The following is a 27,148-nucleotide window of genomic DNA, read 5'->3' as shown; positions in this document are numbered from 1 at the left end:
ACTCACCCAGCAGGAACCTCCCCACCCCAGGGGTCCCCAGCTGGGGTCCCCTGGGCAGCTCCTGCCTGGACAGACTCCCCCACAGCCACCGGCCCAGCGATGAAACCAAATGCTTCACCAGCAGTGGCTGTGCCTGGCAATGGCTGCCAGAAGGGCCAGGGAGCCCCCCGAGTCCCCCGTCTGCCGCTCAGCAATGGACCAGGGTCTCTTCTGCCCCACAGGTGTGGGGCACAGGGGAAATGCAGCTGGTTGGGGCACAGCCAGGCCCCAACAGGGGAGCTGGGGGGGTCAGCGGCCGCAGGGGCATCCCCCTCACCAGGTGCCCTGGGACCTCCAGCAGCCCCAACCAGACAGGGGTCATGTGGCACATCTTGCCGCAAGTCCCAACGCAGCAGCACTGCTCCCAGTGATGCTGCGCTCCTATCTCGCCACTGCAGGCCTGGCCCGGGGAAACCCGCCCCAGCTGACACTTGGCCTCAGCCGCCCCAGTGGACCCTGCTGCTGGAGCACCCGTGGGTGCCAACACGCCTCCCCCCGGCACAGCATGCGGCGGCGCTTCTCCTCCGCACCCGCACCGGGATGGGACGGTGCAGCCACACTGGACGGTGGCGGAGCGTCTCCCAGTTGCCGCGGCGGGCGCTCACCACGCGGGGCCATGCGGAGAGCAAACGGCAGAACCACTCACCAACCGCAAGTTCCTGATCACGTCGCGCTCCCTCGGCTGCCCGGCCAGAGCAAAGAGAGGAAGGAGGCAAAGGCCGGAGGGGGACGGTCAGGGCAGAGCCGCCGACAGGAGCCCAGCGCAGAGAAGCAGAGAGTTCACCAAAGCAAAGAGACGTCCGGGCGTTAGAGGCTGCGGTGGGGCTGGGGGGGGCTGCAGGACAGAGCAGGGGCGGCCGCACCAGCGGGACTCGGGGTGCTCCAGCATGGTGCCGGGCAGCTCGCCAGGATGGGACCGAAGGCAGGGGAGAGCCCAAGCAGGAGAAGGAGTGGGATGCAGATGCGGGAAGCAGAGGATGGGATGGATGGCAGTCGGGGGTGCCGGCACGCAGAACCGGCGCAGGGGGAGCAGGATGGCAGCGGTGCAGCAGCAAGGTCGGCGCAGCACCTACCAGCGTGTCCCCCGAGAGCACCTCCAGCAGCGAGATGAGGTTGTGTCCATCTCGCAGGTCCTCATAGAGGTCGTTGACGTGACGCTGCGCCTGTGGGGATGGCGACAGTGTTACAGGGATACCAGGCGGGCAGCTGAGCCCTGCAAAGCCCCAGTGCCCCCCTGCCCCACGCCAGCCAACACCAAAACAGGGCAGCCAGGGTGGGAGCCCAGTGACTCCCCCATGCACAGCAGGTGCCCACACACATCCCCAAACACAGCCCAGTCCCCCAGCCCTGTGTCCCCCCTGCCAGTGCACACCAGCAGCTCTCCCCCATGCCCCCGTGGAGCAGCAGCCACGCTGGATCCGGCATCACAACGCCATGTGCGGGGACCCACTGCCCACCAATGCTGGCAGCCATGGTGGTTTGGATCCATGGCCCACCACGACAGCAACCATGGGGGAGTAGTACCCACGGCCCACCATGCCGGCAGCCACGGGGTCCAGCCCCGGCACAGGGAGGGGAAGGCATAAGAAAAGAAAGAGCATGATGAAGGCAGCCAGGGAGGGAGAGACCTACCTCTGCTCGCCAGTGCTGTGCGGGGAGAGGCAGAGAGAAGAGAGAGATGTTAGGGGAGCCAGCAAAGAGGAGACAGCCCTGTGGCGGGCAGGGGGCAGCCAGGACCAGCCCCAGGCAGTGGCAGCCCACGGCAGCACGGATGCCGCAGGAGCGACGCCGCGGGGTTGGGCGCCTGGCATGTGGGGACATGTCTGCGCGCGGGGGCCAGGAAGACGTCTTGGCACATGCCAGGCACTGACTTGGGGCTCTGCCCACACTGGCAGGGCCCCAGTGGGGTTCGGCTGGGAGCGCGGCATGGGGCAGGAGTGGGGAGAGAAGGACAGCTGGAGATGGGAGAGTAGGACAGGACAGGAGGGCATGGGGCAGGCACTGCCAAGTGCAGGCAGCACAGTGGGCATGGCCACCCCGGGGGTGGCAGGAAGGGTGCGGGCATTGCCGTGCCTAAAGGAAGTCACGGTGGTGCCAGGGCAGAGGGGAAACGGGCAGGGAGCCCAGCAGAGCTGCCAGGCTCTGTGGCATCAAAGTCCTCGAAAGGTCCTCTCGTGCCTGGGGCCAGAGCACCATCCCCTCCCAGAGCCTGCATGGCCTTCCCGACGTGGGTGGGAGGGCATGGCCGGCAGCTCCCAGTCTGGCCAGATGCCCTGGCATGGGCACAGGATGGCACAGCCCCTCAGCATAACTGGGCAGGGGAAGCCAGGAGGCAGGGCAGGCAGCTCCTGCCTGAAAAGACCCCCGGTGCTGCCCTCAGGCCCCTGCAGAGCCCATCACAGATACAACTGAGCAGCCTCAACTGCTGCCTGCCTGGTGCCGAGGCAGCGGGAGCACCAGCACAGGCAGCCGGGAGAGGCTGTGCTGGCACAGCCGCTGCCAGGAGCCTCCACTGCCCACATCCCACGGTGCCCTGGGGGGGACGCAGTTGGGGATGCTCCAGTGCCAGGGACCGGGTGCTGCCACCGGCACAGCCTCACCGGGACTTTTCCATCGGGACGGCCAGTGGCTGCGGGAGGCGGCGCGTGCCCGTACCTTGATGAGGTGCTTGTTGACCCATTTAGTGAAAGTTTTCTTCTGGACCCGGTCTCGTTCATCTGTAAGAGAGAAGACGGCAGGGTGAGCAGGGGGCACAGGGGGTCCCAGCGCGGCGGTGCTGCCAGGCAGCACGGCTGGCGGGCACACCGGTGCAGGAAGTGATGAGCCAACCGCTCTGGTGAGCCGCGGTGAGTCACAGGGCGTGCGTGCGAGGGGAAGGAAACAGTTAACGTGGATCGGCTCCTGCGTGCCTGCACCCTGCCCCAGCCAGGCTGAGCAATGCCTGTAGCGGGGAGGGGGGGGTTGCCCAGCCCTGCCCTGCCCTGAGCCCCCCTACCCTGTACCCCGGCTGGGAGCCAGGGGAGCTGCCCAGGCACCATGTGTCCTGACCAGGTTCGATGTGTACGGGACAGGGACGAGCACGGGATGACTGCCGGCCCCAGTGGGATGTGTCCGGGACCAGGACAAGCCCAGGGGTAGTCTGCACCCCCAGAGCCCCCAGCACTGCACGTTCACCCCGAGCAGGACACGAAGCCCACGGGGCGTCTGCCCCGGTGCAGCCCCAGGCACGGCACGTCCTCCCCGAGCAAGACACGTATGGGATCACGATGAGCCCACGGGGCGTCTGCCCTGGCACAGCCCCAGCGCCGCCTGCCCAGCACCAGCCTCAGGGCACAGATGCTGCTCCGTGGGGTGGGGAGAGGCCTGGGGGGTGCCAGTCCTGTCCCTGGGGGTTCCTCCTGGGGCTGGAGCACCCACAGGGACCCCCCAGGCCCCGTCCCAGGGTGATGGCCCTGACAACTCTCCCTCCAGCTCTGGTGGGCAGCTGCGGGCAGAGCCCCGAGCAGGCAGCGCTGCAGGGCCAGTGACTCACGGGCACTCCCTGCCCGCTGCCCTGTCATTAGGGGACGAAGACAGCTGACACAGCAGGCTGGGCACCCAGGCTGGCACTGCCCACAGCTGGGTGGCCCCGAACCCCGATAACAAGCACGCATCCCATGCATCCCACTAACGAGCACCCATCCCACCCATCACCACTCCCTACGGGGAGCAGCCCACTCTTCTCGCCCCATTCCTGCCAGTGCCAAACTCAGCCCAGTGCCACGGAGGGTTTGGTGGAAGGAGGTGACACCCTAGGCACATGGGGTGATGCCACCAGCTCCATGGCCGCCCCTCCACAACACCTTCCCTGCCCACGCCGCGGCGATCCAGCAGGGCCAGGGTGGTGCATGCTATGTCTTGCCCCGCTGGAGCGTGCCGGGATCTGCCCACGCAGCACCCAGCACCCTGCAGCCAGCGCCTGGCCCACGCCCACCCGTCCCAGGGAAAGCACACCGGCACCTGGGGACACCAGGGGTCCCGTCTCAGCGGGACCCACGGGCAGCTGGGCAGCAGGGCTGGGGTGTGACGGGCAGGGAAGCAAGGGCTGGTGAGCAGCAGCGGCGCAGGAGGAAGGAAGGAAGCGTGGGGCACGCTCACCGGGCATGGGTGCACCGAGGGGGGAACGCACCCGCGCCGCTCACCCCAGCAGGGCCCGCACATGAGAAGTCCTCGACACCCAGGCAAGCCCCAGCCGGCGGCACCCATGCCGCGGCAGGCTGCGCGACGGGCTGTGGCTGGGCCGCAGGCAGGATGGGCAGGGCGTGGTAGGAAGTTCTCGCACTCACTGCGGGCAGCGCCTGGTGCTGCCATGGCGTGGACGGGGACAGGTGCCAGCATGGGACACAAGGACCCCACTTCCCCCACTGCCCAGCTGTGGGGGGGCTGCTGGTCCTGGCCCATAAGCACCCCACGGTGCTGCCCCATAGCCTGCCCGGGGACACCGCCCCAGTGTGGGGGTCTGCCCCATAGCCTGCCCGGGGACACCACCCTAGCGTGGGGGTCTGCCCCATAGCCTGCCCGGGGACACCACCCTAGTGTGGGGGTCTGCCCCATAGCTTGCCCGGGGACACCGCCCCAGTGTGAGGGTCTGCCCCATAGCTTGCCCGGGGACACCGCCCCAGCGTGGGGGTCTGCCCCATAGCTTGCCCGGGGACACCGCCCCAGTGTGGGGGTCTGCCCCACAGCCTGCCTGGGGACACCGCCCCAGCGTGGGGGTCTGCCCCATAGCTTGCCCGGGGACACCGCCCCAGTGTGGGGGTCTGCCCCACAGCCTGCCTGGGGACACCGCCCCAGCACTGGGGTCCACTCTGGTGCAGGGTGCAGGCACCAACCCCCTGTGCTGCAGGATGCATCCAACACCAGCGAGATGGCGGGGTGGTCCCACGGAGGGCAGCCACCGCCCCCCACACCGTCCCCACCACCGCGGGGTCCCACTACCTTTCTTGCCCTCGGAGGCCCTCAGCACGGCCAGGTAGAGGTTGTCCTCCGAGCCCGTCCTCTGCCCCCCAGACAGACCCTCCTCCTGGCTGCGCAGCCGCTGCCGGGACATGGTGGCCGCTGCCGCCAGCCTCGCTGAGCACCCACACGGCTCCGTTCGCTCTGGCTCTGCTGCCAGCCGGGTCCCTGCCCTGCCTCCTCCCGCCGAGGTGTGGGGCGGCCCCAGGGAGGAGACTGGGGTTCCCCTCCCTCCCTCCCCACCCGGGCACGAATCCTGCCCACAGGAAACCTCCGAGCCCACGGCTCTGCTTAACTGTTTCCTCCCCGCGCCCCGGGAGCTGCCCCGGGGGCCATGGGGATGGGGCAGGGACCCCACGCACCCCCCAGGGGGTCCCCGCAGCGCACCACGGGGAGCCGGCACACCCCCAGCCTCACACCCTGGGGCCTCGGGACCCCCAGGTCTGCAAGCCTGGGTGGTTTGCGACCCCCAGACCCAAGCCCTGGAGCTGAAGGACCCCCAATCCCCATACCCCAGAGCTTCAGGACCCCCAGGTCTGCAACCCCAACATACTCAGAAACCCCCAGCCCCATGCTCTGGAGCTGCAGGACCCTTGGTCCCCACACCCTGGGACCTCGGGACCCCCAGGTTTCCAAGCCCAGGAGGCTCGGGACCCCCAGGCTCACAAGCTCAGGACATCCTGTCCCACCGCTCAAGGTCCTCAGGACACCCCATCCCCGTGCTCAGGGGCCACAGCTCCCCAGTCCCCAAGTCCCCTGCTGGGACCCCCAAGAGCACTCAGGCCCTATCTCCAGGGACCCTGGCACCCCTCGGTTCCCAAGTCCAGGGCCCTCTGGACCCCCCAGCCCCATGCCCTGGTGCTGTAGGACCCATGGTCCCCACAACCTGGGGGCTCAGGACCCCCAGGGTTGCAAGCCTGGGCCCCAGGTTCCACACTCGAGGGGCTCAGTGCACCTCCCAGTGGGGTCGGGTTCCCAATCCCCAGGGCCGCAGGACCCCCGGGCAGGGAGGTGCCATCCCCACACCCACGCCGGCTTGGGGAGCCAGGCCAGGCTTCTCCACCCCAGCCAGCGCTCCCGGCGATGCATTCCGGGCGCTCCTGTGCCGCCTCCAGCACGGCCAGACCCACGCATCCCGCCAGCCGGTCTGCTCCCAGCCCAGCACTCCGAGGAGTCCCCCACCCCTGCGTCCACGGGGTGCTCGCATGGGATGGGGGCACCGGCAGTGCTGGGGTGGGATGCCAGGAGGAATCCCCCTGCCCAGGGACGCACCACGGAGCATCTCATGCCACACAGCCATCGGGCACACGCCGTGCTGCCCGGTGACACCACCAGCCTTGGGGATTCAGCATTTGTGCCCCATCAGGTGCAACATCCCAGCTGGGACTGTGCAGGACCTGGCCTGGCCACACGCCCCTCCCTGGGGACCCCCAAGCGGGGGTCTGGCACAGGGTGGGAGCCCACAGCTGCTCAGCTCCCTGCCCTGCACCCCCCACAGCTCGGGGACCTCGGGGTGGCACAGGGCTGGCAGCTCTGACTGTGGCAGCACCCATGTCACCACCCAGCACAGGGGTGCGGGCAGCAGGGAAAGTGCAGCCGCAGGCACCCTGAGCGCTGCCAGCTTGGCATGACACCACGCAGAGGCCAGCGCCCACATCCCGCACACACAGCACCAGCACCAGCGCCGGCGTCGGCAGGCGCAGCCTGACCCTTGCATGGAGTCCAAGGGACACGGGGAGGGGGACGACGCATCGTCCCACCATGACTCATGGCCCGACTGGCGCGCCCTGCCCCAGGCTCCGGCGGTGAGCGGCGCCATGGGGTGTGCCCACCGGCACCCACCTCCGCAGGCAGCGGGTGCCGCGGGGGGCTCAGCCCTGCCCAGCCTTTGCCGTGCCGGCGGCCAGCAGCTGGGTTGTGGGAGGCAGAGCGTGGGGCCATGAGCCAGGCGGTATGGGGAGCCACTGTGCAGCGCCGGGAGAGTGGCCTGGGGGTCTGCGACCCCCACCCTCGGGCAGCCGGGTGGCAGGGGGCTGCGGGTGGCCAGGCCTGGCAGAAGCTGCCCGCTGCCGGGGAGGAGGCAGCTCGGTACAGGCAGCACCGCTTTGCCGGCCCGCTGCCCACGGGGGCAGGGCCAGGGCAGCCGCTGAGGAATGCGGGCGGCAACGGGCTCCACACGCACATTTTCCACCCAGAGCACATCTGGCGCAGAGCACATCTGGCCCGTGGAACCACAACGGGAGCACAGCTGACGCCAGCGCACGTCAGGGGGCAGGGACATACCAGAGCTACAGCTCGCCGCATCGCAGCCAGCACAGGGGCACTGGCACAGGGGCGATGGCATTGCCAATGGGGTGACACAGGGCAAGAGAGGGGCCGGGGCAGTGGCAGTACTGGGGTGGCACCGTGCCAAGCCAGCGGTGCCTCACACTCCTCCACCTGCGCCCAGGTGCTGGCACAGCAGGGCCGGGGCTGGCACCACGCTCACATGTGCCACTGACCTGCTCCACCAGCACAGACACTGCTGCCGTACCAGTGCTGGCTCTGGAGGGATCAGGGCAGTGTGGCCCTGAGCCCCCCTTGCTGCAGCAGTTACCCCCAAGGGCCATGGCCCAGATGGGCACCCTGGCAGCCACCGGCACTGCTCCCACCATGGCCCACACCAGCGCGATGCTGGCAGAGCACCGTGGGGGACCTAGACCTAAGCAGTGCAGCCTGCCAGCAAGGGCTGGACAGGAGGTACCGCCAGCTCCAGCACATCCCGGCACAACCAGTGCTTCCCAGGATGAGGCACCAGGATGGACACCCCTGCCCCAGCTCAGTCCCCCCAACACCACCCCCGCGGCCCTGGCACCCACGGCCCCAAGCTGGTGACAGCCCCGCAGCTTCCCACAGGCACCACCTGTGTCCCCAGGGCTGCCACAGCTCCCGGCAGAGCCGAGTTGCCTCAGTCACCGGACCCCAGCAGCTGTCCCTGGCAGCCACCATGCTGGGCACGGGGCCACGGGCTCCTCTCCATGCTGCCACCGCAGGCAGGAGGCACCTGGGGCCGGTAGGCAGGCCGGCAGGCAGCGTGGGAGCAGACATGGCAGGCGGCGGCGCGGCGCGGGCACTTTGAAGATCTGAAGAAGCGAAAGGCCCGGCACAGCCCCTGGGACAGGCAGGGCTCCCGGCGCAGGCAGCTGCCCAGACGGGCCAGACAGGCAGGAGCTGCCTCACCTTCAGCTCCGAGCCCCTGCGGGTGCAGCACCCAGCCAGGCCGGCCCAGCTCCTTCCCACAGCATCTCCCCACCAGCCGGGGCTGCGGCACCCACCGGGCCAGCTGCCCTCGCCGCCCATCCCAGTAGCAAGACCACAGGTGACCCCCCAACCTTCAGCCCCCAGAGCACGCCGGCACCTCCAGGTTGGCACCAGCCTCTGCAGGTGCTGGGACAGCGAGGGGCTGCAGGAGAGCACCTGGGCACCCCGCCAAGCACCGGCACACGTGGTCCAACCGAGCTGATCTCTGCGCCGTCTCCCTGTGCCAGGGCATGGCAGCCCTGCGCACCGCAACGGGCGCTGCCTGCCTGAGCCAGCTGCCTGCGGGCAGGAGATGGGTGCTGCCACCAGACAGCTGCTGGCACCCAGCGCCGCAGGGGGATTACCAGCACGGCCCAGGGCGGGAGGCCCCTGCCAGGCCTGGGGCCCTGCACCCGCTGCCGCCTGCACATTTGGCACAGGCAGCCAGCGGGAAGGAGCTCCGCGCCATGCCGCGTCGCACCCCAACCGCGATGATGAGGCAGTGAAAGCGTCGCATAACGCCGTGGGTGCTTCCTGCCGCCGGCCCGGGAGGAACCCAGCTGCACCCAGGGGTGGGGGGCACCGAGCCGGTCCCGCCAGCAGCCTCCCTCCTGCCAGGAGTGCCATGGCCGCGCGTGGGGATGCTGGCAGGGCGCCGAGGGCTGCAGGTGCCCAGCACTGGTAGCTCGGTGCCAGCGCCTGGGTCACCCTTCAGTGACACTCGTGCCTCATATCAGCAGGACGGTGCTGGCAGGGCGGCAGAACCAGCGCAGCCACAGGCACTGACAGCAGCCGGGGCGTCCGCACTGGCAGCGCTGGGGAGTGGGGTCACCACAGCCCGGCAAGATGCCACTGCAGGACACCCCCCCCGGTGTGTGGAGGGGGCACGGAGAGCCACATGTATGGACACATGCCCAGGCGTGCCAGTGCACACACACGTGCACGTACCTACAGGCTGGCACACCGTCGCACGTGGGGCTGCACACCCACGGGCACACGTCCACCAGCACACACACGGGGTGCGCACCCACAGAGGGGCATAAACATGTGTGCACACGCACACTCATGCACACATGCACAAGGGCACACACATGGGACAGACACAGACCCCAGCATACACATGGGCAGGCACGCAACACAGGGTGAGCACACACGCATGCAGGCACACGTGTGGGGGGCACACGCATGCAAGGGCACACATCACACACACACAGGGGCACACGCATGCAGGCATGCAAACACACATGCAGGATGCACAAACACGCAGTGGAACACACAGATGTAGGGGTGCACATGAGGGATGATACACATGCATGAGCACACATGCAGGGGCACACATGTGGAGAACACGTAGAGAACACACATGCGGGAGTACACACGAGGAATGATACACACATGCAGGCACACACACACATGTGGGATGCAGACACACGCATGCAGGCCACACACACATGGGATGCACACACACATGCAGGCACACACACACATGCAGGCATGCACACACGCACATGGGGCACGGGCACACATGCAGGCACACACAAATGTAGGATGCACACACACACATGCAGGCATGCACACACACGTATGCAGGATATACACACACATATGCAGGCGCACACACACACGCAGGGCACACACATGCAGGGGCACACATGCAGACACACACAAATGCAGGATGTACACACACACAAATGCAGGTACGCACACACACGTGGGGCATGGGCACACATGCAGGGGCACACATGCAGGCACACACACAAATGCAGGATACACACACACACATGCAGGCGTGCACACACACAAATGCGGGATACACAAACACACATGCAGGGGCACACATGCAAACACACACACAAATGCGGGATACACACACATATGCAGGCGTGCACACACATGTGGGGCAAGGGCACACATGCAGGGGCACACATGCAGGCACACACACAAATGGAGGATACACACACACACATGCAGGCATGCACACACACATGCGGGGCACACACACATGCAGGCATGCACACACACATGCAGGCACACACACACATGCAGGATACACACACACATAAATGCGGAATACACACACATGCAGGCACGCACACACACGTGGGGCATGGGCACACATGCAGGCACACACAAAAATACGGGATACACACACACACATGCAGGCACGCACACACATGGGGCATGGGCACACATGCAGGGGCACACATGCAGGCACACACACAAATGCAGGATACACACACACATGCAGGCGTGCACACACACGCGGGGCGCGGGCACACATGCAGGCACACACAAAAATACGGGATACACACACACACATGCAGGCATGCACACACATGTGGGACGCACAAACACACATGCAGGCACACCCCCACACACACCCCCGCGGGCACACGCAGCCCCCCCGCAGCGCACGGGCACTCTCGGTCCCGGCCCCAGCCGGCCCCCACCGTCCAGCCGCGGGGCTCTCGAGGGCGGGGCTCTCGAGGGCGGGGCTCTCGAGGGCGGGGCTCTCGAGGGCGGGGCTCTCGAGGGCGGGGCTCTCGAGGGCGGGGCTCTCGGGGGCGGGGCTCTCGGGGGCGGGGCTCTCGGGGGCGGGGCTCTCGGGGGCGGGGCTCTCGAGCCAGGTCCCGCCACCCCCGCCTTCCCACATCTCGCCCCCCCCGTCCCGGGGCTCCCGCCGGGCTCGGAGGTCCCCTTCGACCCGCAGCGGCCGCGGTGCCCCCCCGACAGCAGGTCCTGGCCCCACGGGGCTCCCGGCCCCGGACACCACCACCCCCCGCCCCGCCCCCCCCGCAGCCCGGCCGCGCCGCCGCTCCCGCTGCCTCAGCCGCCCCACGCACCGGCGCAGCAGAGCCGGTCGCTCAGGTACCGCCGCCGCTCGGGCTCGGAGCCGCTGCTCAGCCACCCCCCGCCGAGGCCGGGGCCGGGGCCCGCCGGGCTGCACGCCATCCTCGCTCCGCACCCGACGGCACCGGGCGGGACGGGGACGGGGACCTGGGGGGACGAGCAGGGCCCGCCCCGCGCCACCGCCCCGGCCCGCCCCCAGGGCGGGCCCGGCTCCGCCCGGCCCGGCCCCCCCGGCCCCGGCACGGACCCCCGCACCCGGCCGCGGCACCCCTGCGCTGGGGAGGCTGCGAACGCGCTGCCGGCCCCCGGCCCCCTTCTCCTGCGCACCCCTGCTCTGCACCCCGGCACCCCAACCCTGCACCCAGTGCCCCTGCACCCCGGCACCCCAACCCTGCACCCCAACGCCTCTAACCCTGCATCCCGGCACCCCAACCCAACCCTGCACCCAGTGTCCCTGCACCCCGGCACCCCAGCCTGGCACACCAACACCTCTAACCCTGCACTCCTAATTCTGCACCTCAATATCTCTAACCCTGCACCCCAACACACCAGCCCTGCACCCAGTGCCCCTGCATCCCAGCACCCCAGCACCTCTAACCCTGCACCCCTAACCTTACACCCTGACACCCCAGCCCTGCACCCAATGCCCCTGCGCCCTGGCACCCCAACCCTGCAACTAGTGCCCCTGCACCCCAACATCTCAGCCTGGCACCCCAACGCTGCACCCAACACCTCTAATCCTGCACACCTAACTCTGCACACCAACACCCTAACGCAGCACCCCCTGCCCTGCACCCCAATACCACTAACCCTGCACACAGTGCCCCTGCACCCTGACACCCCAATGCTGCACCCCCTCCTCTGCATCCAGTGTCCTTGCACCCCGACACCCCCTCCCTTCTGCACTGCCTCCCCTGCACCCCAGCACCCCTAACCCCGCACCCACTGCCCCTGCACCCAGGCATCCCCTCCCCTCTGCAACCTTCCCATGCCTGCAGCACCCAATGCCCTTCTCCCCACTGCACCCAGCCTCCACACCCCTGCCCCTGCTGCACCCCAACACCCCCCTTCCCCCCACTCCTCCCTGCACCCCTCTGCCCAGGAAGGCGGGGGAGCAGCCCCCTCCTCCCCACCGCTGCAGGCAGGGTAGCTGCCCACACTTTCCCCCGCCTCTCACAAGCCCCTGGGATGCCCCCCACTACTGCAGCCACAGGGCACCCCAAGATCTGCAGCACCCACCTCCAGACCCCCTGCCCATGCACATTGCTGCCAGGGTGGGTGGGGAGCGGTTTCTGCCCCCCTGCGTTGCCTGCTCCAGCATCCACCCCTCCCCGGCAGCACCCCCTGCAACCTCCACCCCACCACGCCACTGGCCGGACAAGGCCACAGCAAGGGGCACCCACAGGGTCTCGGTGCAGAGAGGACCCCTGGGCACAAGCTGCCAGCACTCCCTGCACCCGCACCCACACAGCAGGTTGCGCCCCACGCCACATCCCACAGCCCCCCAGCCCGCCAGCCCCACAGCCCCGGTGCCACTCGGGGTGCCTGGCTGCAGCCCCCCTGGCACGAGCAGGACGAGCACCGCGGGCATGCAGAGCCTGCCGGGAAGGAGCATCCCGCGGGGACGGTGGTCCCAGGGGATGCCACCCACACCAGCACCCCGGCACGCGTGGGACACCTGCCTCCTGGCCCGCAGCAGCACCAGCAGCAGAGCTCGCACAGCATGGCGCAGTCCCGGCAGGACCCTGGCTCCTGCTCCCACCGCCCCGCTCGGCGTTCGGCCGCGTCTGGACAACAGCCGCGCTGCGGCCGGTGACTCAGACAGCCCACGGCCTCTGCCAGGCCCGGCTCTTCCTGCTCCCAAGCCAGAGATGGAGCCCACCCCCGGAGCGCTCCGGCTGGGAACCTTTCTGTCCCAGAGCAGCCGTGGGCTGAGCACGGCAGCTGGCCAGGCCACGCGGGAGCCGGGGCTCAGACCAGCAGGCACTGGCATGGGCATGGGCATGGCCATGGCATGGGACCCCCGAGCAGGCAGAAGTCCAGGTGGCACGGGGTCTGTGGCAGCCCCTGGCAGCACCCATGGGTGCCAGGGGGGGCTACCGGAGCTCGGCACATTCCCATCAGCCTGCTCCCCACCGGGGAGCTGGGCGGGGGGTGGGGGGGTGTCGTGTCAAACCCCAGCTGTGGCGCAACCAGATCGGCCACGAGTGTGGGGGCTGGGCACAGCACGGCACAGCACAGTGCCGCCCCACATCCCACAGCTCTGCCCCACGGCACGGTGTGGCCCATCTGTGCTGCAGAGATAAGGAACTGGGGGAGCAGTGGGGAGGGCCGGGCCGGGGCGATTAGCGCCTGGTGAGCAGGAAACACCAATTGGAACTGGGACGCGTTTCCTTCGGGATGTGTGTGCTGCTCCCACCAGGCTTGCCACAGCCCCTGCCACGTTTGCCACAGCCGCACCATGTTTGCCATGGCCCTACCACACTTGCCACGGCTGGCCCCCAGCTGATGGCGAGCCCCTCAAACGCCAGCAGAAAGATGGAGACCGTGGGGCCGTGCCAGGAAAAGCTTCCCCATGCCGGCTGGGCGCCGTGCCAGGGAGCCCGGCTGCTGCCAGCCACAGCCCTGAGCCACAGCATGGCCATTTCCCCCGATGCTGGTGACTCACCGGCCACCGGCAGCAGCGTCCGACCCCCCCGGCCCCTGGCCTGGCACAGCCAGAACCACCAGGGTGGTGGAAAAACTGAGCGGAGCGGATGGGGCGGGAGGGGGGAAGACGGGGCGGGGGGGGGGGAAGACGAGGCCGGGGGGGGGTTTCCCAAAGCTCTGGGGGCCTCCCCCACCCCGCTGTTGCTGCCGCCACGTCTCTGGCCACAATTCTGGCAGCCTTGGCAACCGGAGCAGGGCCCAAACAAACAGCCAGCATCCTGCTGCCGAAACAGCTAGTTCTGCTGCCGCCGGAACCAGCCGGGCTCTGCCGCCACCAAGCCTCCGCGCTCTGTCACAGCCCCCAGGTCTCCTCTCCCAGCCTGGCCCCAACCCCTCCACAGCCCCAAACCCACCTGCTCCCAGTCCTGGCTCCATCCTGGCCCCCCAGCACCTGGCGGGGGCAGCACCTGGGTTCTGGCCCCACCTAGGGATGGGCCAGGGGCTCCCACCATGCTGCCCCCCAGGGCAGCCCTGATTGGAGCATGGGGAGTGGGGGCACTGAGCTCTCAGCAGCACCCCAGGCTCTCCAGGAGCATCCCCCCAGGACCCTGGCTTCTCCCCAGGGCAGTGGCAGCCACAGGACAGGGATGCCCACACCCCCACCCGAAACAGCTGGGTACAGCTGGAGATCTAACTGGGGATGAGGATGGGGATGGGGTTGGAGAAACCAGACACGAGCACCAGCTGGGCCATGGTGCCCAGGGTAAACATCCACCCCAACACTGTGCCGAAACTGCAACAGAGAGTGGCCACGTGAGTGCCAAGGCAGCCCCCCTGCCCCACACGTGTTCCAGCAACAATACTCACAAATAAACCCCTCTCACCCCCCCAACATCCTGGCCTGCCTGCCACACCATGGCACAGCACAGGGACCCCAGGCAGAAGCCCCCCCTAAGCCCAGGGGGGACCAGGGAGGCACAGAGCCAGGCAGGACTGAGCATGGCCAGCACTGCTGGAGCCCCCCAGCACCCCCCATCTCAGGGGAGCGACAGCACAGTGCGGCACGGCCAAGATGATGGGCCCCGGCAGGTGTGACCTTGGGGGTGCCCTTCAGGCAGCCCTGGGTAGGTGCCAGGGATAGCGGCCCCCCCAGCGGGGAGCAGCCCGGGGCTCCTGTCAAGGTGCCCTGCCTGCCTTATCGGGCCGGCTGCAAGCAGTGGCACAGGCAGGCCAAGCCACTCGCTGCCAGGATGGCTGCAGCATCTCCCACCGGCACAGGTGACAGTGGCAAGCGGCACAGGGGAGCGCACACCAGTGGTTTCCCAAGCTCAGCTGCCACGGCGGAGGGGACCAGGGCACTCCCTGAGCAGGCAGCACGAAGCAGGCAGCGTGACAGCGCCCAGTGCCGCACACAGATCGACGGAAACCACAGCCAACGCCCTGGAAAGCGCCGAGGGAGGGGGAGCAGGACTGCGGCGGGGGGCCAGGACCAAAGCAGCTCGCCCCGCAGCTGCCAGCATCACGGCGGACACGGATGTGGCACTGGCAGGAGGGATGCACGTGGCTTCAGCCACAGCAGCTCTGGGCGTGAGGGGTCTCTTGGGGGCCCAGGGCCTGGCTGTGCCCACGGGGACTGCGGCAAGAGCCAAGGGGGCTATGTGGGCATCGCTGGCACTCGGCCACAGCCGCGCTCCGACCGCAGGCCCTGACCAGCCCAGCCGCTGCCGGCCCAGCCCTTCTGCAGCACAAGTGTGCCGCACCGTGGGCAGCCCCTGCCCACACCCTGGCAGCCGGCGGCTTTGCCCCTGCGCTGCTGCCTGCGCTGAGCACAGTGCCCCCAGCAGCCACAGCGTTTCAGTGAGGACGCTGCCCACCAGCAGGTAGATGATGGCACAGAGGTGAAGATAACCCTGTACAAAGGGGGGGGGGGGGCTCCGTGATGAACCCACAAAATAACCTGCCCACATCAGGAGCTCTTTGCACGCCAGCCGGCCCTGCCCGTCCTTCCCGCAAGGACACACATCCCTGCCAACACCAGGATCCGCTGAGATGCTCCCACCCGAACCAGCGAGCTGCCATGTCCCCTCCCAGCCCCCACCCCCCCTTCTGTCACCAGATCCCTGTCCCCAAAAACATTTGGCACCTTCACGCCTCGGGAAAACACCTGCTGCCTGCCAGCAGCGAGATTTCGGCTGTCGGATACCCAAAATTGATGGGGAAGGGGGATGGGGATGCTGGGGGGGCTGCGGCGTGGGTGCGTGGAGGGGCTGCTGCTGGCCTCTCCCACCCCGCAGGGTGTCGGGGGGGGGGGCCAGCCGGGGGGCCCAGCCGGCAGTGCTGATTCACTGGGGGTGCCGGTATGCGCTGCATCCCGCTCCCGCGATGCTCCCCGGGCAGGCGGGTCCTCCCTAGAGCCCCCCAAGAGCCCCCACCCACCCCCCGCCCCATCGGGACAGCAGGGCCCTCCTCCCTCTGCCCCCCCCGCGGATGGGCGGGGCGAGGGGCCGAGTCGAGTCGAGCCGAACTCACCTGCATCCCCCGGTTCGGCCCGCCGCCGCCAGTACCAGACCAGGGCGAGGGATGCTGCGTGTCCCACCGCCACCAGCGAGGGGAAGAGGGACCCGGTGTCCTCCATGGGGACACGGCTCGGCTCGGCTCGGCTCGGCGGGGCAGGGACGCACCAGCGCCCGCCCCCCCGGGGCAGCTCCCGCTCCGCCTTAACCCCTCCCGGTCCGCGGCGAGGAGACGCCTTCCCCCCCTCGCCGTACCGGCAGGCTGCCCCCCCCCGCCCCAGCCCGCTCCGCTCGCCCCCATCACTCACATCCCGGCTTTTTATATCCCGGGATGTTCCGCCCGAGCGGCGCCAGCCTCCCCCCGCCACCCCCCCGATGTCCCCCCCGCCTCGGCCCGGCGGGTCTCACCTACCCGGCACGACCTTCATGAGCGGGCAGGGAGCGGGCAGGGAGCGGGCAGGGAGCGGGCAGGAGCGGGCAGGAGCGGGCAGGGAGCGGGCAGCGCAGAGCGAGGGCGCAGCGCCGTGCCGGCGGCGGCGGGGGCACCGGGGGGGGGGGGGCGGGCAGGGAGCGGGCGCCGATATAAATAACCGGTGCCCGTCACCGAGCCCGAGTTAGAACATGACACGAGCGGGGGCGGGACGGGGAGGCCGAGACACCCCGGGACCCTTCGGACCCCCCCCGGCGCCGGGGGGGTTAACACGGCCGCCACCTCGGGGAGTTAATTACAGCGGCACTAATGGCCTAGGAACGGACCAGGGGCCGGAGAAAGCCCCCCCCGTCGGGCCGGGGACCGGGCGCGGGGGGCGGCGGGACCCGCTCCGTCCCACGGGGACCCCCGCAAGCACCCGCCGCCGGCGCGACCCCGTCCCCGCCAGCCGGGAATCCCGGCCGGGTTTTCCCGCAGCGGCTCCCCGGAGCGGAGGCAAAACCCGGTCCGGGACACACGGAACGGCGGGATGGCGGCGCCCCATGGGGACGCACCCCGTGGGGCTCGGGCAGCCGCACGGCCCGTCCCCTCGCGCCGCAGCACCCAGCGCAGGGTGCGACCCCCGGGCACAGCTCGGGGACCCCCCCCGCGGGATGCGGGGGCACGGTGCCCCAGGGGCGGGCAGGGGGCTGAGCAGGGGCTGCAGGGATGCTGTGGCAGGGCCGGTCCACGCAGCACGCCCCGGGAACTGCAGGGCCGAGGGCCGCCCCCCCCCCCGCCCCCCCGCCGGCCTGGTGACTCACGGCGCTGGCAGGGAGCGGGCTCGGCGCCTTCGCGCTGGAAACTTGGAGCGGCGGCAGCTGCGGGGCTGAGTCACGGCCAGCAGCGGGAGGGGGGGTGCAGGGGGCGGGGGGGGGGTTGCGGGGGGGGCCCTCACCGCGGCCTCGGGGCGCCGGCCGCAGCTGCCCCGCCCGGGGTGGGGGGGGGGACACACACGGCAGCCCCGCAGCTCCTGCCGGACCCAGCTGCCACCGATCCTGTGTCGGGATCGCATGTCGCTGGGGGGGGGGGGAGGGGGCCAGGACCGTGGGCAGGGCAGGGCAGGGACGCCCCCGCAGCCCCCCGCCGCAGGCAGCCCCCCTCCCCAGCCACAGCCCTGCCCACCCCAGCTGCCGCTGCCCATCCATCCAGACCCATCCTGTGCACAGCCGGGATGGCGGGGCTCAGCCCCCACACACAGCACGGCCCCCCCATGACACGGCCACCTCACCAGCACAGCCACCCCACTGCATGGCCACTCCACGGCACAGCCCCCCCCTGCCCCAGTGCAGCCCTCTGCCCGCCCCGGGGAGCGTGGGGGAGGGGGGTCAGTAGCAGTGAGATCCCCAGCAGCACTGGAGGTACTCAGCAGCCCACCTGCCCACCCACACACCCCCCCCGAGCATCACGGGATGCTGCTCCGCTGCACAGCGGCACACCCGGGCCCGGGGGACCCGCACAGCCTCCCAGGGACCACCCCAGCCCCAGTACTGTGTGCCCCTGTCACACCCGGTCCAAGGGCAGGTACACCAGCAAGGCACAGCCTCCCCCTATGCCGTGGGACACCCAGAGCCCTGCCTGACTATGGGGTCCCTGTGGATGCATGGGGAACATAGTAGCCCCCAAGTCCCCCCCTGCACCCCTCCTCCCCAGGCTCAACACCCCCCTGGACAGCACAGGGGCTGCAGGTGCCCCCTGCCCTTGGCAGCGGGATGGGAGGGTGGGGGGGCTGCCCCTGGAGCTGAGGAGGGGGGCATGGCGTCAACTCAGCGCTCTGCAGCAAGCCCCCAGAAGCATAAGGGTTAAGGTGCCCCTGCCCCCTGGGGGGCACCCAGGGGCGAGGGTTGGGGACCCTCCTTGCACCTAGCCTGAAGGTCCCCCCCCTCACGGATGCGGGTCAATACCTGGGGCCGGGCTGGGCTGGGGGGGCGGCTGGGACACTCCCCCCACAGCGGTGGCAGCAACGACAGGCTCCACGTGCTGCTCGCCTTCGTCCTTCCTTCGGTAAAGCCGGTCACCACCGGCGGGACGTGGCCTGCCAGTGCTGGCGGTGTCAGCAGTGCGGCGAGTGGGGATGGCGGGACGGCGGGTGCGCTGCAGGGAGAGCGGGACGATCTCGGGTGGCAGGCGCAGGTACTGGCGCAGGTAGGCGATGCCCTCGTCCGTCAGGTACCAGTAGAAGTGGCGCCAAGCGAAGGTCTCCCGCACCAACCCGCGGGACCGAAGGGAGGCCATGGCACGCAGCACCTCCACGTTGGGGACACCAGGCAACTGCGGGTGGGCACGCCGAGGCCGGGGGTCCTTCTCGGCCACCAGCACGCCCTCACGGAACAGCAGCTCCAGGATGGCACGCAGCCGCTCCAGCGGCATCAGCATCCCGGCCACCATGGTGCGGCTCGGCACGGCACTGCACACCACGGCACGGCACGGCACGCCTCTGCTCAGCTCAGTTACGGCTCGGCACGGCCGGTATGGCCTGGCACGCCTCCACCACCGCTCGGTGTGGTCTGGCACGGCTCGGCACTGCTCGGTACAGTCTGGCACGGCTCACCACTGCTCAGTGTGGCTCGGCACAGTTCAGCACGGCTCCGTACTGCCTGGTATGGCCCAGCACAGGCCGGTATGGCACGGCACAGCCCAGTATGGCCCGGCACGGCTCGGCACGGCGCTGGCTGCCTGCGGCGGGCAGACTGGCGGCAGCTCCACCACCCCCGGGCCGGGGGGGCCGTGGGGGGACCGGGGCCAGCCCTGACTCAGTGGCCCCTCCCCGGCCCCACCACCCGCCCGGGGGGAGCCACGGCCGGGCCCCGCTCCCCCCCCGCCCCGACCCACCCGGCCGGTTCCCGCGTGGGAACCTCCGCGGGTCCGATCCCGCCCCCGCCCGGACACCGGGACCGCCCCCCCCGAACCATCCCCGGGGGCGCCGCCACCCGGGGGGGGGAGGGGCCCGGCATGGGGAGGTGACCCTCAGCCCGGGGGGAACCCTCAACACGGCGGGGGAACGACTCTCAGCCCTGTGGGGGACGGACCCCTCAGCCCCGGGGGAGACAGACCCTCAACCTGGGGGGCACACACAGCTTAGCCTGGGGGGGACGACCCTCAGCTCTTGGGGGTGCACCGTCAGCACGGGGGGGGGGGGGAGACACCCTCAGCTCGGGGAGGGACCCTCAGCCCCGGGCGGGGCCACCACCTGCCCGGGGACGTGGCCCCCGCGCCCCCCCCGGGAGCATCCCATCCGGCAGAGCTGCAGGCAGGGCTCCAGCGGCCGCATCCTGCCAACGTCAATATTTGCTCCACTCCTGCCCCTGTTTGAGCAGCGCCGGGGGGGCCGTGCTGGCTGGGGAGGGCCACACCCCATAGGGACCCACCCGTCCCCCACAGCCCCCACGGACCCCCCCATCCCCACCACCCGGGTGCCCCGCAGCAGGCGGCACAAGCGCAGGACCATGGCATCATGGCCGCGGCACTGGCACTGCTTTCGTCTACCCCCACACACCCCCCCGCCGCCTGCTTGTCCCCAGGGCTGGCAGGTGGGGATGAGGCAGCTGCCACCCACAGCCACCCCCCCCCCGTGCCCTACCAGGACCAGCAACTGCCTGCCACCCACACACCAGCACCACGGGGACCCCGGCACGGCCCCTGCCACGCCAGCTGGGGACCCTGAGCACCACAGCGGGGACAGCCCCAGCACCCAGGGTCCCCACCCCACAGCCGCACCCAGATCACGGGTGGGTGGGTGCTAGCAGCCAGCTTGTGGGCACCCGGACCGTTTCCTCCTCCTGTCACGTGCCAGCGCTGGTGCCAAGAGCAGGATGGGCTTGGGGACGGCCCGGGGTGCCTGGGGCTCACCCATCACCGGCACCAGTGCTGGGCTGGCAGCAACCCCCTGGGAGCCTGGGGGTTCCCCCACACCGGGGGCTGCCCCACAATGGGGGGGTCGCACCCCCTCAGCCCTGAAACAGGGCCGCCACTACCACCAAGCCTGGTGTCCCCTCAGCCAGGGCTCCCACAGCCCCCCCAGCCCAGTGCGGTGGGGCCGGGGCAGCCTGGCACCAGGAGGCTCCGACTGCTGCAGCAGGAATGCCCTGGCAGCAGTGGGGCAATGCGGGGGTCTGGGGGACGCTGTGGCTTTGGGGACAGCATCAGCTGCAGAAGTGGCACCATCCCTGGCACCCCCCTCCCTGCTGACGCCGCTACCGGGAGCAGAGCAGCAATGTGGCGCGCTGAGATTTACCAGTGGGGAGCAGCGGCCCCGGCACAAGCACGAGGGGCTGCGCAGCCCCCGGCCATGCTCATGCTGGTGGGGCACCCACCCCAGAGCTGCTGTGCCCCACGCGCCCCAAACCCACCGGAACGGGTGATGTAAGTCACGCCGGCATGGCCGGGTGGGGGGGCCCACACCACGACTTGCACAACTTCCCCATCCCTCTGATCCTGGAGGGGAGAGCGGGGGCTGGGAGGAGCAGAGCCCCCAGCCCCATTCCCTGAGGGCCCCCAACACAAGGCACCCCCGGCACAGGAGCTGGGGGCACCAGGACGTCCACCCGCACCCCATGCAGGACTGTGGTACCCACCGCCCGCACACGGAGGGACCCCCCTGGGAAAGCATTCGCTGCCTGCCCAAGCACCCACTCGTGTGCCCGTCCCCACGGAGCACCCCCCTAGCACCCACACCTCTGCGGTGCCCCCCGGAACACAGCACCCCACGCAGGGGGTGGGAAGGATGGGGGACACCAATGGGGGGCAGCCAGCCCGTGCGTGGGGAGGGCCCGAGTTCACCACAGCCAGGCCTGGGCTGAAACCAGGACCTCCAGGCAGGGCAGGGCACCCCCAAAGATGGTGACAGGAGCCATGACACCCCAAGTCACCCCAGACCCCCAGCATGCTCCCCACCCCACAGCCTCAGGGGGGCCCGGAGGGGAGGGAACGCGCCAACCGACCCAGCACAGACAGACAGACAGACAGTGCCGGGGGGGGTCACAGCTCCCCCAGTGCCTGCACCAACCGGTCCCACCCCTCCGGAGCAGGGATGGGGCTCCCCGGGGGGAGCAGGGACCTGGGGCCCCAGCCCACACTGTGGGGCACACGCTGCAGTGCAGGGCCGGTGCAGCCAGCACGGTGCTCCCCGTGCCTCGCCGCAGCCACAACCTGGCTCCCTGCAGGTGGGGGGGGCCCACGTGCCCCCCCAGAACAGCCCCCTCCTGCCTCACATGTTCACCAGCGCTGGCCCCCGACCTGCTGCCCCCAGCCAGACCTCGCCAGCACCAGGTCCCCGTCCCCAGATCAGTGGGTGCAGGGATGCAAGCGTGGGCACGGCTGGTTCATGGGGCTGCCCCCCGCCCCCCCCCCCCCCCCCCCAGGGACATCGCACCCCCCAGACAGGTCATGGCCACGCCATCCGGCTGCCCACCGGGAAGTGCCGAGTCAGCGCCTGCTGCAGTGATCCAACACGATGTGACAGTGGAGCCGGCTCCGGCATCCAGCTGCTCCCCCCCCGTGCCCCCCATCCGCCAGGGACACCAGGCACAGTGCCGGCACCCACCCTGCACCCACCAAACTGGGGTGCACCCCGGGGGCCAGGCACCACTCTGCCCTCCCCCGAGCCCAGCTCAGCACCAGCTCAGCCACCCCGGCACCACCGGCCCCGCCGCCACCGGTACTGGCCCCACCACTCGCACCCCCCGCCTCACCACATGCTCCAGCACGTGCCCATGAAGCGCCAGCACTGCACCTCGGGGGTTCCAGGGGGGCAGCAGCTTCCAGAATGCAGTGCCTGGGGTCATCCCCCCTCAGGTCCTGCCATGCCCCCCACCCCTCCGACCCACAGCCAGGGGTCTGACCCACAGCAGGGGCTTTGCCGCATGGAGACCTTGGGCGGGTTGCAGACCCCCAAACCTTGGGGCGGGCAGGTGGGCAGCGGCAGGACCCTGCAGCCAGCAGCTCCTGGCCATGGGCCCATCTCTCCCCTCCTGCTGCCAGTGCCGGTGCTGGTGTCCACCAGACCTGGCCTGGCGGGGCCGGAGGGCTCCCCGTGCCGAGGCAGGAACAAAGGCATGGCTGTTCGCGGAGGGCACCGCGGTCAGAGCTGGGGGGGCCAGGGGTGGGCACCACCGGCCAGATCTGGTTATTAATGAGGCCAGGGCTGGCAGGGGTCCCCCGGCTGCGCCTGTTCTCACCATAAATCAGCCCCGCCGGCAGCCTGGACTTTGCGGGAGGGGGGCACAGCCTGGGCCTCCCGCTGGCCAGGCCTACAGTGCTGCCACGGCTGCCAGCCACCCCCAGCGCCAGCCCCTGCCCGGCTGCGCCCCAACCCTTGCCACCATCCTGCCAGCCTGGCCCCATCCCCACAGCTTGCGAGGGGAACAGGCCCCGCGGCGGCTGCCTGCCCGCTGCAGTCACAGGCGGGCCAGTGGCGGCCAGCGGCCCCGTGACCAGCATCTGCCGGCGCCCGTTACTCACGCCCCAGCGCCCCAGCTCTGCGGCACGGCTCTCCGGCACGCACCCCCAGCCTGGCGGAGCCTGGGTGACGCTAGGAGTACGGGGATGAGTGACCACCGCTCCTCCTGCCTGCGCCGCAGGAGGCTGCCAGCACGGCCAAGCCAATGCCGGCGCAGGAGGGATGTGGCTGGAGCCCCCCGGGATGCTGTTGGAGACCCGCGGGATGCTGTTAAAGGCCCCCCGAGATGCAGCCAGAGATCCCCGGGATGCTGTTGCAGACCCACGGGATACAGCCAGAGACCTCCGGGATGCTGTTTGAAGCCCCCGGGATGCTGCCAGAGACCCCCTGGATGCTACCAGAGATCCCTGGGATGCAGCTGGCGACACCGGGGATGAAGATGGAGACCCCTGAAGCAGCCAGACCCCCTGGGAATGTGGCTGGAGCCCCCGGGGATATCACTAGAGCTCCCAGGGATGTGGCTGGAGCCCCCCGGGATGCGCCCGGAGACTTTGGGATGTGGCCGGAGCCCCCCCAGGATATGGATGGAGCCCGGCAGGATGCAGTCGGAGCCCCCCGGGACGCGGCAGCGGAAGAAGCCCCTCACCCGTGGGTTCGGCTCCGGGGGCTGGGGCTGCAGCGGGGGTCCCGCGCCCCCCGGCCCCCCCGAGCCGTACCTTTGAGGGAGATGATCTCGTGGTGGATGGAGCGGGACGCCTCCATGGCTGCTCCCGCCCGGCTCGATCGGTCCCCTCAACTCGGGGGTGGCCCCGCCCCCCCGCCCCGCCCCCCCCGCCGCAGCCCACCCCGCCGCTGCGGCACAGCGGCCCCCCCGCCCCGCCCCCGCCCCCGCCCCCGCCCCCCCCCCCCCCCCCCGTCGGGGACCGGCTCCGCATCCCGCCCCCCCGGCACGGAACGGAACGGCACGGCACAGCACAGCACGGCCCCCCCATCAGCACGGCCCCCCCAGTACAGCACAGCCTCCCCGCCCCCCCCAGTACAGCAGCCCCCCCCCCACCAGCATGACACACCCCCCCCCCATCTACACTCAGTACTGCAAGGCCCCCTCTGAGTACGGGACATCCCCCCCCCCCAATCGGTACAGCCCCCTCCAGTACAGCACAGCCCCCCGATCAGCATCACCCCCCATCCCCACCCAGTACAGCACAGACCCCTCCATCTGCACAGCCCCTCCCTCGAGAGGGCCCCCCCAGCCCCCCCAGCCCAGCACAGCCCACCTCCAGTACTGTGCAGCCTCCCCCAGTCCAGCACGGCCCCCCTCATCCCTCCCTGGCCAGCATAGTCCGCAGTGCAGATGCCCCCCCATGCACAGCCCCCCCCAGCCCCCGCTCCCTCTGCCCCCGCTCCCCCAGCCCCCGCAGCCCTGGCAGTGGGGCCCATCAGGCCTAAGGGGACGAAGGGGGAGAGCAGGAGCATCCCCCCCAATGCGCCCCCACCACGGGGACAGGGGTGCTTGTCTTGGAAGGGGACAGGGAAAGGGGATGCCTGTCCTGGGGGTGGGGTGGGGGGGGCAGGGGGACACAGGGAGAGGGGACATCTGTCCTGGGGGAGGGGGGACATGGGGAGAAGGGGTGTCTGTCCTGGCGGGTGACAGAGAGATAAGATTCCTGTCCAGGGAAGGGGATTGGGCGACATAAGGAGAGGGGATGTCTGTCCTGGGAGGAGGGACAGGAAGTGGCAATGCCTGTCCTGGGGGGGTACAGGGAGAGGGGACGGCTGTCCTGGGATTGGGGGGTGGGGGGGGCGGAATGGGGACAGGGAGAGGGAACACCTGTCCTCAGGGGGGGACAGGGGGACACAGGGAGAGGGGATGCCTGTCCTGGGGGAGAACCAGCTTGTCCCCACCCCTACCTAAGACACAGTAACCAGTGTCCCCACAGCATCCCCCCCTCCACAGCACAGTTCAAACCTGGTGGCAGCTGGGGGGGCAGAGCCCCCCTTGTGCCTGGGGCAGTGGGGATGCTGGAGGGAAACCTGGACCCATGCCAAGGCCCCCGGTGGGATCCCCCGGCCCCAATCCCCCTCCTCAGGCCAGGGGGGCAAGCAGTGGCCCCCCGAGAGACGCAGCCTGGGTTGTCCTCCCTCCAGCACCCTGCTCCTGCCGCCGGCACCGGCACCACCGCGCTGCCCTGGCCACTCTGCCTGGTGGCAGTGGGGGGCTGGCGTGCAGCCCCCCGGCACAGTGCCAAGGCGGCCTCCCGGCTCCGCGTGGCCGCGCCAGCCCCGGGCCCTGCCGGGAACTGCTGCTGCCTGCGCCACGCTGCGGCCAGCCCCGGGTGACAGCCAGCATGGGCCTGAGCCCACCGCCACCGGGAGATGCCCGGTTCCACCCCTGGCACACCCGGTGATGCCCCCTGGCAGAGTCATCCCCACAACCGTGGGCCTGGAGGGGTCCCGGGGGTCTGGCTACCCTCCACATGGGGTGACATGCCAGATGGAGCTGGCCTGGCTGGAAAGCCCCAGTTGTCAGTGGCGGTGGTGCTGGCCCCCCGGCCAGTTTTTGGTTTCTGCCGCGCTCGCTCCCGGCGCTGCGCACAGATAATGTCTCTAATCGGGAAGCCCCGAAGCTGCACAGCAAACACCCACCAGCCCACCAAGACATCTGGCACACCCGGCTACCCCAGCACCCTGACCTGCTGCCAAGGCCACCGGCACCTCTGCCAGCCCCTTGCCCCATGCTGCCCACCCACCCCAGGGATGGGGACCCTCCTGCTCCTGCCCAGCACCGGGCAGATACCAGTGCGGCACAACCACCCACCGCAACCCCTTCACTGCGGCAGATAAGGTCACTCCCCGCCCAGGGTCCACCCTGCCACCAACACGCGACACCTCGTCCCCACACCCAGCCACCTCTGCGGCAGGACACCAGTGTCACGTGCTGCCAGCCCAAACCATGTCCCCCATCACAGCCCCCAGCAAAGCCCCTGTTGCCAGGCCTTGGTGCTGGATCCCACAGGGCTCCAGACACTCAGACACGGCACGTGCCAGCGGCACTGGCCCAGGCGGAGCTGGCAGGTACTGGTGGCTCTGATGGGCTCCTCACCAACCATCTCCTCTCCACGGTGGTGTCACTGCGTTCCGCACAGCACCGAGGCTGGGTAGATGCTTCCTGGCTGCCACAGCTCAGCCCCGGCATTGCCCATGCATCTCCTAGCAAACCACAAGCCTGTGGTCACCCACCGGCTATCAGGGATATGGCAGCGGTGCTTGCCAAAGACCCCCATGTGTCCCCTTCCCCACATGTCCCCTTCCCCACTGGCTCCTCCACAGACCTTGGCGCAGCCAGGCAGGGCCTTCCTTAGCATTTGGCCTGCCAAAACTCAGTGCCAGCAGCTGCGCTGGGCCATGTACACCTTGTCCCCCTGCCCCATAGGGCCCACGGTACCAAACCCGCTGATGCCCGTGTGGCCAGCACCCGGGGACGCCGAGCTGGGCAGAGCCACACGCAGATGACACGGGCCCCACAGTGCCCCCTCGGCACCTGCTGGCTGAGCCACGCTGACCTGCCCTGCACTGCCATGGTCCTGCGGAGGGGTGCCGGGTCCCCAAACATGCACCAACCCCGGCAGCTGGCCCTCGCTGGGCCCCGCCAGGCGCATGCCGGCACACATGCACACACACGCGTGTTCACGCACACGCACCCATTGCCAGCACCACGGCACCACACCAGAGCTCACCTGCCACCACCACCCTCCAACGCGGCTGCTCCTGGCACAGCAGGCTCGGCCCCAGGGCTCCGGCGCTGGCAGCACAGGGCACCCCAGACCAGCAGCATGGGTAAGCAGGTGGGAGGGTCGCACCCACAGAACCCCCTGGGAAGCCCCACCAGGACCAGAGGCTCCCATGCAGTGGCAACGCCAAATGTCCCCTAGCACCATGCACGTCCCGGCACCGGGT

The 27,148-nt window shown here is 69.9% G+C and overlaps 1 protein-coding gene across 1 annotated transcript in view; it reads right to left on the bottom strand.

Annotated features, from left to right (window-relative positions):
• Nucleotides 1–19,197, bottom strand: part of PLEC (plectin) — a 44,731-nt gene extending 25,534 nt beyond the window's left edge. The window contains 3 exon segments of the mRNA XM_055703898.1: nt 1,113–1,202; nt 2,695–2,756; nt 18,699–19,197. Of these exon segments, the coding sequence (XP_055559873.1) occupies nt 1,113–1,202; nt 2,695–2,756; nt 18,699–19,182 (636 nt within the window). The 5' untranslated portion in view covers nt 19,183–19,197.
• Nucleotides 19,198–27,148: the final 7,951 nt, after the last annotated feature.

This window comes from Falco cherrug, chromosome 3 (assembly GCF_023634085.1).
Source record: "Falco cherrug isolate bFalChe1 chromosome 3, bFalChe1.pri, whole genome shotgun sequence".
Classification (NCBI taxonomy): Eukaryota; Metazoa; Chordata; class Aves; order Falconiformes; family Falconidae; genus Falco; species Falco cherrug.
Note: the sequence above shows the minus strand (reverse complement) of the source record. Positions and strands in the feature narration are given on the sequence as shown.